Source organism: Ornithodoros turicata, chromosome 4 (genome assembly GCF_037126465.1).
Source record: "Ornithodoros turicata isolate Travis chromosome 4, ASM3712646v1, whole genome shotgun sequence".
In the NCBI taxonomy this organism is placed as follows: domain Eukaryota; kingdom Metazoa; phylum Arthropoda; class Arachnida; order Ixodida; family Argasidae; genus Ornithodoros; species Ornithodoros turicata.
The window spans coordinates 28,934,912-28,950,850 of NC_088204.1; the positions used below are offsets into that span (position 1 = coordinate 28,934,912).

General features: G+C 45.1%; 1 protein-coding gene across 2 annotated transcripts in view; it reads right to left on the reverse strand.

Annotated features, from left to right (window-relative positions):
* LOC135392889 (uncharacterized) overlaps window positions 1-13,326 on the reverse strand; it is a 96,989-nt gene extending 83,663 nt beyond the window's left edge. For both annotated transcript variants that reach the window (XM_064623557.1, XM_064623558.1), the window contains exons 1-5: window positions 13,125-13,326; window positions 12,296-12,316; window positions 8,610-8,667; window positions 5,350-5,396; window positions 4,715-4,756 (exon numbers count right to left, since the gene is read on the reverse strand). In XM_064623557.1, the coding sequence (XP_064479627.1) occupies window positions 4,715-4,756; window positions 5,350-5,396; window positions 8,610-8,667; window positions 12,296-12,316; window positions 13,125-13,128 (172 nt within the window). In that variant the 5' untranslated portion in view covers window positions 13,129-13,326. The remainder of the gene's footprint in view (window positions 1-4,714; window positions 4,757-5,349; window positions 5,397-8,609; window positions 8,668-12,295; window positions 12,317-13,124) is intronic.
* Between the last annotated feature and the right edge of the window lie 2,613 nt (window positions 13,327-15,939).

Here is a 15,939-nt window from a genome sequence, read left to right on the forward strand (position 1 = left end):
TTTCTTTTTTACAAGTATCTGTCCGATACCACCTACAAGCTGCACACCGTGTGAATGAGTGGGAGGCGCTCATTATTAAAATAAAAATGCAAATGAGTTTCGTAAAAAAGCGTAACTTCTGAAGCAGGGCGTTGTCGGCATTAAAATGGGTACTACCCCTTTTGAGACCTTCAATGGACACCTTTTAGAGAAAAATCTGCCACCGAAGCGGGTCATTTGTTGCAGTAATTAATTGGTTTCGGTTTACGTATTTTTCTCGCGGCTGGTCGCGGCGCAGCGCAAAAGGACGCTCTTTCACTCCCTTATCCATCAATAAATTACGTCCTTCCATTAATGAATTACACCAATGAATTACACCAATGAAATACGCCCTTTTGCGCTTCGCCGCGACCAGCCGCGACAAAAATACGTAAACCGAAACCAATTAATTACTGCAACAAATGACCCGCTTCGGTGGCAGATTTTTCTCTAAAAGGTGTCCACTGAAGGTCCCAAAAGGGGTAGTACCCATTTTAATGCCGACAGCGCCCTGCTTTAGAAGATACGCTTTTTGACGAAACTCATTTGCATTTTTATTTTAATAATGAGCGCCTACCACTCATTCACACGGTGTGCAGCTTGTAGGCGGTATCGGACAGATACTTGTAAAAAAGAAAGTTCGTGGATTGTTGCACCCGTTCGCGAATTATTTAGCCCGGGGATTTAACTGAAACACCCGGTATATATATATATATATGTTTGTAAGTCAAACGTCGCCATGCCAGTACTGGACAGCTGTTTCGGCATTGTTGGGCCTCATCAGCAGTACGCAGGCAGGCAACGTTTGTGCGGATGGCGTCACATGGTCACGTGGCACGTGATGCCTCCCGTCAGGGTGTCCTAAGACGCCTCTGAAAGCCCAGTGCAAAGCTAGTCAAGTGTATAAGGGGGAAAAAAGTTAGGAGCTCTTAATTCAAAATTACAGATTAATCTGTAATTTTGAATTTGAAACACGTCGAGCGTCATTTCCTCGTTTCTCTAATGGTTTTTTCCCTCATTATAATTCACTGGCTTGCACTGTGGCATTGAGGAGTGCTCAGTCACCCTCCGAGGTGTATATCGCTCGCTGAGCTACCCCTGGTTTGCCAATTCCGAACGATGCGCAGCTACCCGGAGCTGACGAGCCGAAAACACGGCGAAACACGTGTCTTCTGGTGCTGTCGCACCGTTCCATGAGTACCCCAAGAACACAATGATATCCTCAGGTCATCCCAGGGATGTTCCATTGGGACAGGAATAACATCCTTCGGACATCCCCGTATGGTCCTCAGTTTGCCAGAAAAGCGTTAAAATGCAACGCCTCGGGCCATCCCCAGAAGCTCCTTAGGAAGTGTCCCAAAAACACCATCAGTAGGGTAGGATATCTTATAGTGATGATTTATTAATTTATTTATTTTGAGAAAGGTGACCCATTTTGAGTACAAGGCCGTTTTTCTCTTTCCGGCACTTGTTCAACCTTAGTCACCAGCTTTTTCTTTGCTCCTTTTTATTTGTTTAGCGTATTTCTCATAACGGACAAAGAAAGCGGCATTTTAAAAAGCAAGCACAAAGAAATATCAAGGATTCAGAAAAAGTATTTCCAGGAGCACTGTGTCAGAGAAACTCACTTCGAAAGGTATTGGACTTTCTCTCCGAACAGAAACAGATACGAGTCCTCCCGTAAACTCGAGGGCCTTAGAATTAATTCCAAATTAAAAACGAAGGGTGAGCTGCTAAGTTTAATTCGATTATGGAAACAAATAATACAACAAACGAGGAATTGCTTAGAGTATTAACTCCCCATCGATGCAAATCCTGTGTTTCTTACTCCATTTGGTCTGAGACATTCGGTGGGACCTTGGGAGGTCAAAAACAGTGCAACAGAATCGCGCATTTCTTTTTTTTTTTTCGCGGTAAATGCTCCATGTGTCATAGACAGTCACCTTTTCTTGGAAAGAGGAATCTTACACAGGACCGCACTTTGTTTATGACAAATGCCATTCAGCCCCAGAGATCGACCCCAAAACGAAACAAATGTATCACTCAGTATTTGGGGAATCTTAGCAGGTATAAACTGTACAAAATAATATTTCTCATCCCGTCAGTTACCCACAAGGACGCGCACAGGACGTACTTGCATAACTCTTCGCGGACAATCCGCGATTGTCGTCCTCAGGACGTTCTGCGGATTCATATCGAAGGACGAGGACACAATGACACTTTGGGGACATCCTCAGGACCGCGTGTGTTCTTTGGGTATCTGTTTCTCTGCGTGCAGCCATAGAAGCCTGTAACTTTGAATTTCAAACACGTCTAGTGTCATTTATTTGTTTGTTTAATGGCTTTTTTTCTTTCTGTTGAATTTTCCAATTGAAATAAATGGGAGACAGAAGACGAAAGTAGGAGAAGTAACAAAAAAGGGTTCATTAAAACTTAAAAATTATAAAAGTTAGGGAGGATGTCTACGTTACGGCGGAAGCCCAGCCTTCTTCGGGACGAAATAGCTAAATGTGGCCACCAGGCTGATAAGGGGCTTGAGAATGAGGTCATTCTCAAGCCCCTTATCAGCCTCGTGGCCACATTTAGCTACTAACTTTTAAAACCCAGTAGTCCCGACAACGAACCCCTCGACGAATTCTCGAGGAATGCATGCTTGACCACCCGGGTACGTGTAACTTTTGCTTGCCGCACCGCAAGTAACACATAAACGACGACACCGAAGCCCTAGTAGCACCCGGATTTTCTCCCGCATTCCAGAGAACACGGAAATATGTTGTTGCCGCATTCCTCTTTCCTGGATACACATTACAATTTGGCGCAAATGGAAACTTGAATGTTGGCCATCTTGCAGCGCAGAGTAACTCCAGTCCCGCGGAAGGGCGGGTACTCCGGGGTCACGTGAAGCTACGCGACATACCCAACACGCGGGTTTGTCGGGTTGAATAAACAAAACGCGCTCACTAAACGTATACGTGGTACGTGATAAGCTGTGTCGATTATTTCTGCTCAGTGTATGCTCTAAGCAGAACAAACCATATTTATTTGAACCGTACGTGGTTTTCTACGCATTATTTTCGGTCATGCGTTCAATGGTCCCTGCTGCTAAGTGGTAGTGTCCGGGACCACTTAGCAGACGGGACCAATTCCACTGGTTCAACTCCAGTACGACCATTATGAAAATGGTTTCACTTTCACTAAACGGTCACACATTTCAAAGTGCAACCTGTCCAGTTTGAAATGGTCCCACTCAAGATTTTTGCCTAGGATATGACGTTCATTTTGTAACCGGTTGTAAGAATTCTGCGATAGTCCTATAACTGTTCACCTGGCCATTTTCTTTCGTTAGAAAAGTCTGTGGTCGACATCTTCGTAATAAAATAAACTGCAGGCCATAAATGTTTTTTGGTACTCCGAATGAAAATATATGTATAGTCTTATTAGCTCCTCCATAAACCGCCATAATACCGGCGGCCGGAAACGCAGTCACACGCGGGAAATTGCCAACAGCGAACTCAGACAACCTTGGACAAAAATACATACGCCCAACCTAATCTGAGAATAAACTAACGAACATGCTGTGTCGGCACGTCCACCCTGATAAGCATAACGGCCGTTAAAATGTGACTTTTTCGCTAGAACTACTTCGGCAGATATCGGAAACTCGTGGGGCTAAGCGGTTAACTAGCGATATCCGCTTTTTAGACAAGGAATGTCATATTACGGAGCAATCGAACATTATATTTATTTCGAGGCTGTGAGTTTCTCTGACATCAAGAATTTCGAAACCGGGAATATCGAGGACCTCCCAAATAATAATTATAGCCAGTGAATAAGAACCACGTGATGTATGACTTCGCCTACACTACTGCAAAATACTTGCGATTCCGGTTTAATAACAAACACGCGCTAGTTAGTGCAAACATGAGTACGCTGTGCACAAAAGTGCTCTACGTTTCTGATTTAATCATCTATGTTGACGGTAATCTTCCAGTGGGTCACAGAGACAACACTAGAAAATTTTCCTATGCTAACTCTAGACGAAATGCTTTCCAAACACTGTTATAACCAAGAAAAAGAGGCTCAGCTCTCATGCGTAGGAGACGACAAGGCCACACGGGCATGTGTGTGACGTCATAATCCTAGCATATCCTGCTTTAGGGCAGACTCGCGAAGAGTTGTCACCAGGGTTCACTTTGGCTATTTTTGCGGCGCAGCTATGACCTCATTCCGGCTAGCCAGGCTTACTGTGGTTACTTTTTGTTCACTTGTATTTTGTTCACTTAACGTATATCTCCGGTTCCCCAAGGGTGGCTGTTAACGCGCTGGGAAATCCGACCGACTTTCTTTCTTTTTTTTTTTTTTTTTTCAGTGTTGAGGTTGACCGGAGCTGTATACCGTCACCATTCATACAGAAGGCGCAAAACAAACAAAAAGCAACATAAGCGCCGTAATAACAGCGAGTTTCAGTACGTTCGCAGAATTCTACCGTAAGATACAGGAAATTATGAAGTGCAAGCTTAGCAATGTGACGTCATTCGCTCCAGAGAAAGAGGGTGATTGTTTTACGGTGTTTTCGAAAATGTTATTGTAAACAGCTTCTGACGTACTGAGATTCCGCATTGCCGATGCCGTGATCCGAACCATCGCGTCACGGTGGTACGGATCATCATCCTTAGCAGTCCATCCGTAAACTTACCACGAGGCCCTTCATGTGTAGATCCACCGTGTACGAAAGCCCCTGAAGAGACAGAAGGAAGTGCGCTACAGCGGTACACTACAGTTAAAGCGGAATTTTTGCACATAACGCTCTCTTGTCTAGCCACCATTCCGAATGATATTGTTGTGTCTCTCAAACAGTTACTCTCAAAACAGGGGGAGTACGCCTTTGTGGGGCACTTATGTAGTTATGTGAATTTCAAAACGTGGCGGACGTCCTCGCGCTTTTCCGAAATTAGGGGTGATAATGACCACTCAGTGCAATAGCATCCCTTTTTAGGAATGAGAGCTGTTCCTCTGTAGCAGCAAGTCAGGCACCACAAAAACGAAAAAAAAAAAAAGAGAAAACCCTATTTCGAGATGATGAATGGGGAGTTTCACAGCCAGGGGCGGTACCCTATTGTTGGTTAACAACAGCAATTAACAGGGTAAGCCTGGCAGCTCTTGTTTTAACTACTGCGTCAACATATCGTGTGAAAGTAATTGCGCAATTGGCACATTGGTATTGTGAATTTTGAACGCTGGGACATCGTGGCTTACGCATTTGTTCGTGTGTTTTGTAGGTAGGACGTTATATTAAGGCACACTCCTCTGCAGAACAGCGCATGAACTCACCGAGTAAAATGAGGAGCAGTATTAAAAGCAGCGCCGCTCCGAACAAACTGTAAAGTACATAGAGACAGTTTTATTATGGCAAATGCACGACGAGCGCAAAATAAAGCAAAATTTCGTAACGGGGAAAAACAGTTGCCGCTGAAGCTTCTGAGATGCCCGTTGCGGTGGTAAAACTTTGCACAAAGTTTCCTTTTCTAATCTGAGCAGTAAACGTCGTTACCTGATATAGAGATCTCAATTCCAAGCAATTCGAAAATCTGCAGCCATGGATACTGTGTACAACCAGGTCTAAAGCTATACACGGAATGTGCAGGCGTTTTCGGCACACACGCAATACGCACACCAGCAGATAGCCTACGCTCTGTGGAACACGAAAGGTTCTAACCATGCAGGAGTCGCAGCGAAACGTTCATCGGTTCGGATCGGGTTCAGGCTCGACGATAAGGATTCAATTCCGGTTCAGCTCCGGAAGGCAACTCTGACGATTCGAACCGATTCTCTCTTTTTTTTTCCCTTTATTCGAGCGGTTTCGATAACGAACGGGTGCAGGGGTTCATGGGTGGGAATGAAGAACAACATGCAGGTCAAAACACACATCCGTTTGTGTGCTACAGTACTTGAAATGGACGGGGAGGAGTCAACAGTCGTTCAAGATATTGAAAGATTTTGCACCGTGCGAAACACAATATTACTGGTCTCCCTAGTTAGTTGAAATGTGACACTTAATAAGAACCACTGTTTTGTAAAATTTTGCTGCCTAGAATACGCGACACGGCGTGGGCTCTCGTGCTAGGGTATTCACCGATTTGCTTCCGTTCGACGCCACTTTGCATACGCGGCTACTACTCAATTAGAAATTCAAGGGACAATGCAGACGGTGCATTCTGAAAGACTGCATGCACCTAGGTTAAAGGTATGCTCAAACCAATATTTCAACAGATGCACGAGCTAGACACCGGTATGTGAAGTCCCATTTTGTAAGTCTCAATAGCTTGTTTTACAGTAAGCGGTAATGCAATTTGAAAACGTCTCTAGTCGGTTAAGGATCAACAAACGATATGAAAAAAATATTAATTTACGACAAAGCACCTTGCTTCATGCCACAAGCAAGCAGTACATACCCAAGGGCAGAATAATTTATTACACAGCAATATCACAGTAGATATCACAGGCCGCTTTCCTCTAATACAATGCAGGGCCGGCACTTTGCATGGTATATGGGGAAAATAAAGGTGACCAATTCCAGCTTTACAAGCCGCAAGGGTAGGATCTCTTAGAATTTGAAGAAAAAACAAAAACAGAAAACAAACAAACAAACAAACACATTCCTGTGCATTCCTTAGGGGTGTGTACGTAGGATATAAGCTTCTTTCTCGATTTTCTTTATCGATTTTGTGTTCTTGAGCATTGGGGTAGCCTCAAACTTGGCTCAAGGGTGAAAAAGTCTTTTCCTTTTCCCACGTCCTTCTGACTCGTACAGACTGCATTTCTGTAAGAGCACAAATCTGGTGACGCGCCAACGGTGACGGAGACGACGTGACCTCGAAAGGTAACCTCGTGAAACAATACCGTCCAAACAGCGTAACAAAAGTCGTAGGCTCTTGGCAGCTTCGGGGTAGCTTCATCTGGTGAAAGCGAGAGTTGGCGCCAAGCTTTGAAAAAACAGTCGCCTCGCCTAACAGACCCAAAGTTTCTTCTACGCTTGGGAGAATGTGTCTGTCACGCAGATCCTTGTATCTCCAGACGATTTCAGTACTACTATCCTACTGTCCTAGCACACCACGAAGTCGGGACATGTACTGGACAAATTATCCCAGCCTCTTCCATCCATTGCAGATCCCTTACTCCTTTCCGCATTGGAATAGGATACAGTAAAGCTGAGAGTCTTTTCCGAGACGAACCGTATATCCTCCGGAGAGCGTTTCTAGTCCTTGGAAATGTTCAGGAAACTGTTCCCGTACATCCGTGTGTCTGTGCAAGTAGGCGAGGAACTTTTCTCGTCCAAGACGTTCAATGACAGGTGTTCCAAGTAGCGCTACCTGTAGTGGATTTACAACATAGCATTGATCTCGGCAGTTCTTGTCCTTCCAGCGGACTTCGCAGTGAACTTGCCGATCAAGTTGCGCTGTTTATCGCATGGCCCTTTCAGCTCATCCGAATTTAGTAGCTTCTTCACAATGCCGGTGAAGGTAACTGGGAGTACGGTAGCTTCTGCTCCAGTATCGACTTTAGCTGTGAATGCTATTCCGTTGGTGGCGGTGATGACGTAACTCCAGAGAGCTTCCCTTGGAACTGACAGTGCTCCCAGGAACGCAGCATCACTCTCCCGTGTTAGGCCATTCATCGATTTGCTTCTGGTCTACGCTGCTTTGCATAAGCGAGCCAAGTGTCCGCTCTCGTTGCACACAAAACATTTGGAGTTCCTTGTCAGACAGACAGTCCTCTTGTGTGGCGGACTGACACAGTATGCGTAATTCCGTTGGCTGTGCTGAGGGCCCTTGGAATATTTGGGAGGGGCAGGCTTGTTGCTGTTGCTTTCACCCGGCGGAGCAGTACCACACTGGCGAAGCCCCAGCTGTTCGCGAAGCACCGCCTCTCTCTGACGCGCACGGTTGTCGGAGAAACCGTCTTGGAAGACAAGGATGAAACGGTCGCAACGCAAGTCGCACTTTTGCGTCAAGGTTGGCAATGCGGTGGCGAACGGATCCACAGATTCGCTTACTTCCTAAAACCCTTGAGTGGAAGCATACGCTTTCATAAACGAGGTTCTTCGAAGCCCCGAGGAAGTGTTCGTCGAACTTCCTCTTCACGCTGCCGTAGTCGTTCTTGCTGTCTTCACCCAGTTCGAAGGTGTTGAAAATCTTCCTGGCTTCTCTCCCCATGGCATATAAGAGCGTGCAGATTTGGGCTTCGTCGCTGCGTTCGTTGAGCTCAGACGCGTACCTGTAGTCCTCGAAGCGTTCGATCCACACGGACCACAGCGAAGCATCGTCCCGGCAGCAACGGTTGTTATAGCGAGGATCCACTCAGCACCCCAGGCGCTGTCGTTGCTATTCGCGTGAGTCATCCGCCGAAGATTCCGTATCGTAGGTGGTACAACCCTGACCCCCACAACCCCCAAAGAAGTAGTCCACGCTCCGATAGAGAAAGAAGCAGAAAAAAAAAAACACGTTTAGTCTCCGCGTGCCCTCTTGCAGCAATCACTCCCTTCTCAACAAGCCCCATCGTTATCAGTATAAACGCTATTACAGCATGCTTACATCCTCTTGTCTCGAGGAGTGCCCGTATCTTCACTCTTGTAAGACTCACTCCTACGGTCTGGAACACGAGAAAAGCATTGAGATAGCAATGTGGGTGCACCTGAAGTCAGGCGGTGACAGAGTAGCGCAATACTAGAGCCCGTCTACGGAACCGAACCCCATCTCTTTTTGCAGTGCACAAAACAGCACATTCAACGCTTATCTTACGAGGAAATGTTCCTGAACAGCATACTTACCTCACATGTCGGTCTCAGCTGTATATATATTTATATATCTACATATACCTATATACATACATCTATACATATATCTATATATATATATATATCTATACTTATTTCTTCTGTATATATATATATATAAAGAGGGGGGGAAAGCCATTAAAAAAATAATAAGTAAATGATGCTAGACGTGTTTGAAATTCAAACTTACAGATTAAAATGGCTTCTATGGCTGCACGTAGAGAAACAGATACTCATTGAACGATGCGACAGCACCAGAGGACACGTGTTTCGCCGTGTTTGCGGCTCGTCGGCCCTGGGTAGCTGCGCATCGTTCGGGATTGGCAAACCAGGGGTCACTCAGCGAGCGATATACACCTGGGAGGGTGACTGAGCACTCCTCAATGCCACAGTGCAAGCCAGTGAATTAATTCACTGGCTTGCACTGTGGCATTGAGGAGTGCTCAGAGTGCTCACAGTGCAAGCCAGTGAATTAATTCACTGGCTTGCACTGTGGCATTGAGGAGTGCTCAGTCACCCTCCCAGGTGTATATCGCTCGCTGAGTGACCCCTGGTTTGCCAATCCCGAACGATGCGCAGCTACCCAGGGCCGACGAGCCGCAAACACGGCGAAACACGTGTCCTCTGGTGCTGTCGCATCGTTCAATGAGTATCTATATATATATATATATATATATATATATACAGCGTCGTCATGCCAGTACTGGACAGCTGTTTCGGCCTTCTTGGCCCCAAGAAGTCCGAAACAGCAGTTCAGCACTGGCATGGCGACGTTTGAGTTACAAACATATGCTATACGTGCAGCCAAAGAGCTCTTGCTTATTTTTTTCCCTCTCTCTCTCTCTCTATATATATATGCAGAAGAAATAAGTTCGCACAGAGCCCCATCAAAGGAATATATTTTTAGATGACTACGTTTAATTCATTTTGAAATTACATAGACACGACGTTTCGAACGGTCGACCGTCCTTTTTCAAGTGAAAAGATATAATCAGTTGGTCCAGCAGAAAACACTCACTTTCGTGTGCTTCGACAGCGGTGGGGGAACGGAAATCGCAGTACGTTGAGGTCGCCGAAGGGAGGTCGTAAATTCTGTGTGCGGGGTCCTGTCGAGTGTGTTCCCCACGTGGGTGGGGGTTTCGGGGGGAGGGGGACTTTCCCTATCAGAAGCATTTGTGTGGAAATGGCTCGTTTGCGTCGCGTAAACGGATGTATAGCTTCTTGTTGTGTTGTAGGCTTTATAATTTCTTCATGTTTTTCACAGAAGACAGCGACCCCCGGTGTTCGTTTAGGGCCGGATTGAATTGATGTATTGAAAATGATTCCTTCATTTCACGATCCCTTGATCACTCTTGAATCCGGATTGTAATATGGCTATAGAGAGTTTCTCGATTGCATGTTCTGGAAGGGCCATGGCCTAGATAGCGGAAGCTCCGGTTTTGTTTCGGTGTGGGACTTGTGGTTGTCGAAGCGAATTCTGGATGATGTGCAGGTTTGCCCAATGTACTGCGCTTGGCATATGGTGCAATGTAGAAGGTGTATTATGTTTTGAGTCCCGCAGTCAAAAGTGCCATTGATATGGAATTTGGAGTTCGTGGTAGTGCTGGTAACGTCCCGTGCTGACAACATGAGCAGACAAATTTTCAGCGGGTTTTTTTTGCAAGGCCTGCAGCCAAGGAATTCTTTTTGTTCCCTCGTGACTTTTAAGTTCACCAGTACGTCCCGTAAGTTTCGCGGTCGTCTATAAACAATATTGGGATCCTCTGGGAAGACTTGACGAAGATGTTCGGATACGTGCAGAATATTGAGAAAGCGTTTCAGAATGGATCCGATGCCAGCTACACTTTGATTGTAGGTTAAAGTTAACCTAACCATGAGGCCCATGAAGGCCGAAACAGCTGTCCAGTACTGGCATGGTGACGTTTGACTTACAAACATATGCTATGCGTGCAGCCAAAGAGCTCCGGCTATTTTTTTTTCTAGTATATATATATAGATACTAGATCCTGATGCGCAGCAGGATATGTCTGCTGCGCTGCAATATATGCCTGCTGTAGAAGTGCAGACGATGTTATTCAAGCTCATATAAAATGTTGTAAACCGCAGAATAGCTGTACTATTGCAACAAAACTGCTCCAGGGAGCACTGGTGAGGTGGTGGTTTTTGTCTGCTTCGGTCAGGATAGGTAAAGGTAAAGGTTAGGTAAAGTGTGCTTGGGTAAGGTTCGTCTAGGTTCTGTGACTATTTTGGCTGTACACCGAAATGAATCTTTTAAAATAAAACATTAAAAAATCCACGCTTAAAATTCCACCCTTTGAAATCCATTTTCTGAAATAAACCGTTTAAAAATGCACGCCCTCAAAATAAACGCTGTTAAAATAAATCATGGTTAGGCTTAGGAAGGTAATGCTCCGTATCAGAGTAGTGATAGCCGTATGGGCGACACGATGTTCTTTTCGGCGAAACATGCTATTATGATGTTTCTTACTCATGTTTGTATTGCTATCATACATAACAACTTAGGATTTCGAAATATCCAGCTTAAAAGTGATGACGACGATGCGCGTATGAATACAGAACACGCGAATGATATCAGCCTCCCACCCCCCTACTAAGTTGGCAAAACTTGTCACGGATCACATGCAGACAGACAACCTACTTCCGGTGTACCGAAATCCTCGTTCAGTTATAGCCCTGGCTAGCCCCAAGCGCGAGGAGGGTACTATTTTCCGCGGCGGACATAGAGCCGTCGGCTGTCCACCAATCAGGGACGATGGATGTTAAAAGATCTATTTCGAAGCGTTTATTCGTCAAAGTTTATTTTTCGGAGTTTATTTCGACAGCGTGGATTTTCTCATGATTTATATTGAAGAGTTTATTTTGCAAATTTGATATTTGAGAGATTTATTTTTGAACGTTTTATTTTTACATGATTTGTTTCGGCGTCATCCCACTATTTTTGCCCTTGTGGAGGCCACCTTCTACGCGGTGCCGGCATTTGTCTGAGCCCCCGTGTCGGCAAACAGAGTAGTTTTAGCACGCGTCCGCACAGCACGATATATGTTATCTCCGTTTTAAGCTATACAAAATGCTCGTAAATATTCCTCATTTCGGTTTATTCGCAACAATAATTCATAACATATTCCTACATGTGGCCGTTTGCTGACATTAGCCTTTGTTATTTCGAAAAAAAAAAAAAATCTTTGAGTCACAATGCTATGGTATATTCCAGATAATTTCTTTCTTCTCATATCCACGCTCTAATTCTCACACTTTTACATTCGGTATATGGTATACCCTCAGTTCCGTGCGTTCTTGCGCCTTTGGACACGTTAATTTTTCAAATACATAGAGCCGTCAGGGCAACTACTGCACCCCATCGAATTTTAGACTGTATCCATAGCGTGCGCCTTAGGATGGAGTGCTGCTCAACCACATACTTACCCGAAACTTCCGAGCTTTCCGCTGTAAAAAAAAAGAAAGAAAAAAAAACAGTGCTAGAGGTTTAGTTATGTGCTATGTGAAATGGAATACTGGCACTGCAAGGATGTAGTTCGTTACCGGGACCACTGAGTTTTTGTAACCAAAGAAAATAACTAGGTAAATGATATAGGAAGGGAGTTGCCTCGGCTTCTGTCCTGAGGCAACTCCCTTCCTACATCTCTACCGGTTCGCTGGATTTCTACCCATCTAGGTAAATGATATGTTTTTACCTGAAGCAGGAGCAAATTAGGAACGAAATTAAACAGGAATGACCCTCGTATATTGCGTGAAACGTATAAAAATTAAATTTTATCGCCAGTTTCTTAATGGCGCTCCGCCATCTTGGCTGAAGACCTTCTGACCTAACCCGAGGCACAGTCTCGACGCCCCCACCGCCTACTGCGTGCCTGAGGTGGGGAGGGGGGGGCGCCCCCCAAGATCTCCCCCCAATCTGTAGAACCTAACTTAACCTAACCTCTCTAAAGTGGGGCGATTGAGCCCAATTCTCGTGCAAGTTTCGAATCCGTTAGGCTTAGCATCTCTTGTGCTAAAAGTGAATCAGATGGGGTTGTTGAAATGCCTATAAAAAAACTTCTAGCCCACAGAATTTTATAATTCTTACATTTTTAGATTCAGTATATGAACGTCTTTCACTTCTGTGCAATATTTACCTTTCAAACGCTTTCGCAAATTTTTAAAAACGAGTGGTCCCGGTAACGAACTACGGCCCACTGGAATACTGGAAGGATACTTCGCTTTACGGGAAATACGGCTATGAGACACGACATACCCATGATTTTCGAACAAGTCCAACGTGTAATTGCTTCAGGTAAACAACCAAATCGCTTCAGGTAACGCGGCTAGCTGTCGTTTACCACTACAACGAAGGTTCTTTCACTTCTTCACAGACGCTGTTGACACTGCATCTTCCTCTTCCGTTCAAATGTGATCTCATATGTTCCATCTCAAATTGAACAATCCGGTACACTTGATGTCTCGAATGAACGGGAAAAAAAATATATGTTGGAGCCATCGATGAGTTAGGAGAGATAAACGCTTTCGGAATTCTCTGCACTTCGCGGTTCGGGAAATAGGAGAGGAGGAAAAAACTGCCTCTCATAAGACGATGTCGTCGTGCGCAGGTTTGAGCGTTCCCTGCAAGGCTATTTATTGTCGCATTGTAGTAATTTCTTGATCTGGCTTTAGACCACTTAGGGCACAATAGGCTCCTCTCCGTTGGCAATGCTGTGTAGGTTTTTGTTTGTCTGCAAAAAAACATAAAAGTTGAAAAAAAAAACAAGTTAAAGAAAACAAAAAGCTATCGAATTATATATAATTTGTTACTCTACTCTCTCAGAAACGTAAGTGATACCTCTTTAAGTTGCACCATACGTCCGAAAAATTACGAGTTTCGGAAGCCTGTATCTGAAAAAAAACGCCAAAAACTTGCCACGAAATTCTTATATGTCGTAGGTAGTCCCTCAGACTATACACGGAAGAAAAATCAGAATTCGGACTTGATCGGTAGGCGCACTGTGAATTTTTTCCCGGCCCTATACGTGGAGCGCACTCAAGTGGTGGCACCTTGTCCCGCGTCTTGCAAACTCGAGTTTGCCAAAGAGACTTTCGACTTCTGTCTTCACATGAAAAGTAATTGCTATCGTTTGAAGCCGTTCTGAGCGTTTATGTTCATAACAGTGTTGTAATCGCTGAATGTAGATCGAGGAGCAACCAGATGTGCTCACATTTTTAGCGGGATGTCACACATGCATTGCAAGTGCTGGGAACCCGTGAAGAACAGAATGCTTTTACATCTTTGTAAGAGGTACATCGGTTCAGGGTGATTATAAACAAGCATATTTACTGTACTCATTATGTCAGGAGAGACGCAGTGACTTCCAGCATTCTTTAAAACATTTCCTTTCCTACGGCCCCATGACCTCGGATGGCGGAAATCGCACTGAGGAAAGTGTCGTTGTCTAGTGTGTTACGCACACACCTCAAGGCTAATTCATTGTGCCTTTTGTGAACATTGCCGAAACAGCCCGACTGGCGCCGCTGTCCACTATGTTCTTCGGCTGTGACCATGGGAAGGCCCTAATCGGATTAACTCCCGGAAGACACCCCGCGCAAAGTTTCGCGTCACCCTCGGCGACAGAAGTGCACGGAGTGCGCTTACACAGAGTGTGTGAGGACATTTGCATTACTGTAGCTACTGTGTCGTCCCGGCATCACACCTACCTCAATGGCCTCTTCGTTGTACAGCGCTGACCTATGTGTATTGCACTGACAACCGCCTCATACACTTTAAGAAGGTTCTATAGTGATTATTTTTGGGCACCTAAAAAGCATAAAATTATTACTATTATACACAATAACTAAATAACTACTTTACTTACTACAATAATTTCGCCTTGCTTCAGAGACTGGCGTTGCTGCCATAAAAAATGTGCTTCCAGCGGATCAAGCCGAAGGCGTAACAGAAATAGCCCAGCTGCGCAGAAGCACAGGCCGTAAACCGGAGGCCGCTTCGGTGTTGCCTTGCCAGAAACATCCAGGAGTAACTGCCAGGATTGCAACGAGTTAGCATGTAACTTGAGAAGAGCATATAAAGAAAATATGACATGAATCTGCCATCAAAAGTAACATTCAGGAAAGTGGCTCCTACAACAGCCTCAAAGTGGGACTCCGCAACAAAATCACCACAAAAGTTGCGGTATATACGTAATATTTGGGATTTCAGGAACATGTGTAAGAAAAAAACTCTCGGTCCAAAACTGCGCAGATTTTACTCAAACGAATTATGACGAAGCGAGGGCTTCGCCACTGTGAAGCGAGAGGGCGCTGAGAGAAACACACTGCTGACGTCATTCGGCAAGGGAGAACGAATGCAGGCTTGGAAGCAGACGACAATGCTGGGTGACGTGACGTACGGAATCCTTCTCCGGACGAGCCACCGTAGTATGGAGCTCTGTTTTTCTCCTCTTTGCATTTCGGTTTCGGTTTGTTGTTGTGATGATCTACGAATTAATTACTCGCGCAAAATGAACGCGAATGTTGTATTCGGTATCCAGGTGGTGGTCCGTGTTCGGTATGATGCTCACCCAATTTTTTTCGAATCCTTGCGAAGTCTCCTTTTAAAGGGACGGTCTCGTACCCCCTGCCCCTCTCATAAAGTGTATCATTCGATTGTCCATTGTTGAAAATGGAATACCGCAAATTTACACGACAAAGCACGTCACGGTTATTAAATAACCGAATTAAATTGATAAAGATTGCAGAGCATGCCGCGATCTGTGTTGGCAACAACCCGAACTGCTACGTCACCTCGCGGGAAAGTCCGTGATAGCATACAGAAGTCTTTTGCCTTTGCGCGCGCCAGTGCACCTGCGTGAGCAGGCGACTTTCATAAGTGACTTTGGACCGCGGCAACTCTCGTACATTTTCTTCCAGTTCTCGGGCGAAAAACGCACATTCTAAGAAGTGCCCACATGGTTGTCCCAAACAACTATGTTAACCTTCAGAGACAAGTTAAAAGTCGCAGAACAACCCCACTCACAATCACATATCAGAAGTCGCAGCCATCTGTGCGCGTGGCCGCATTA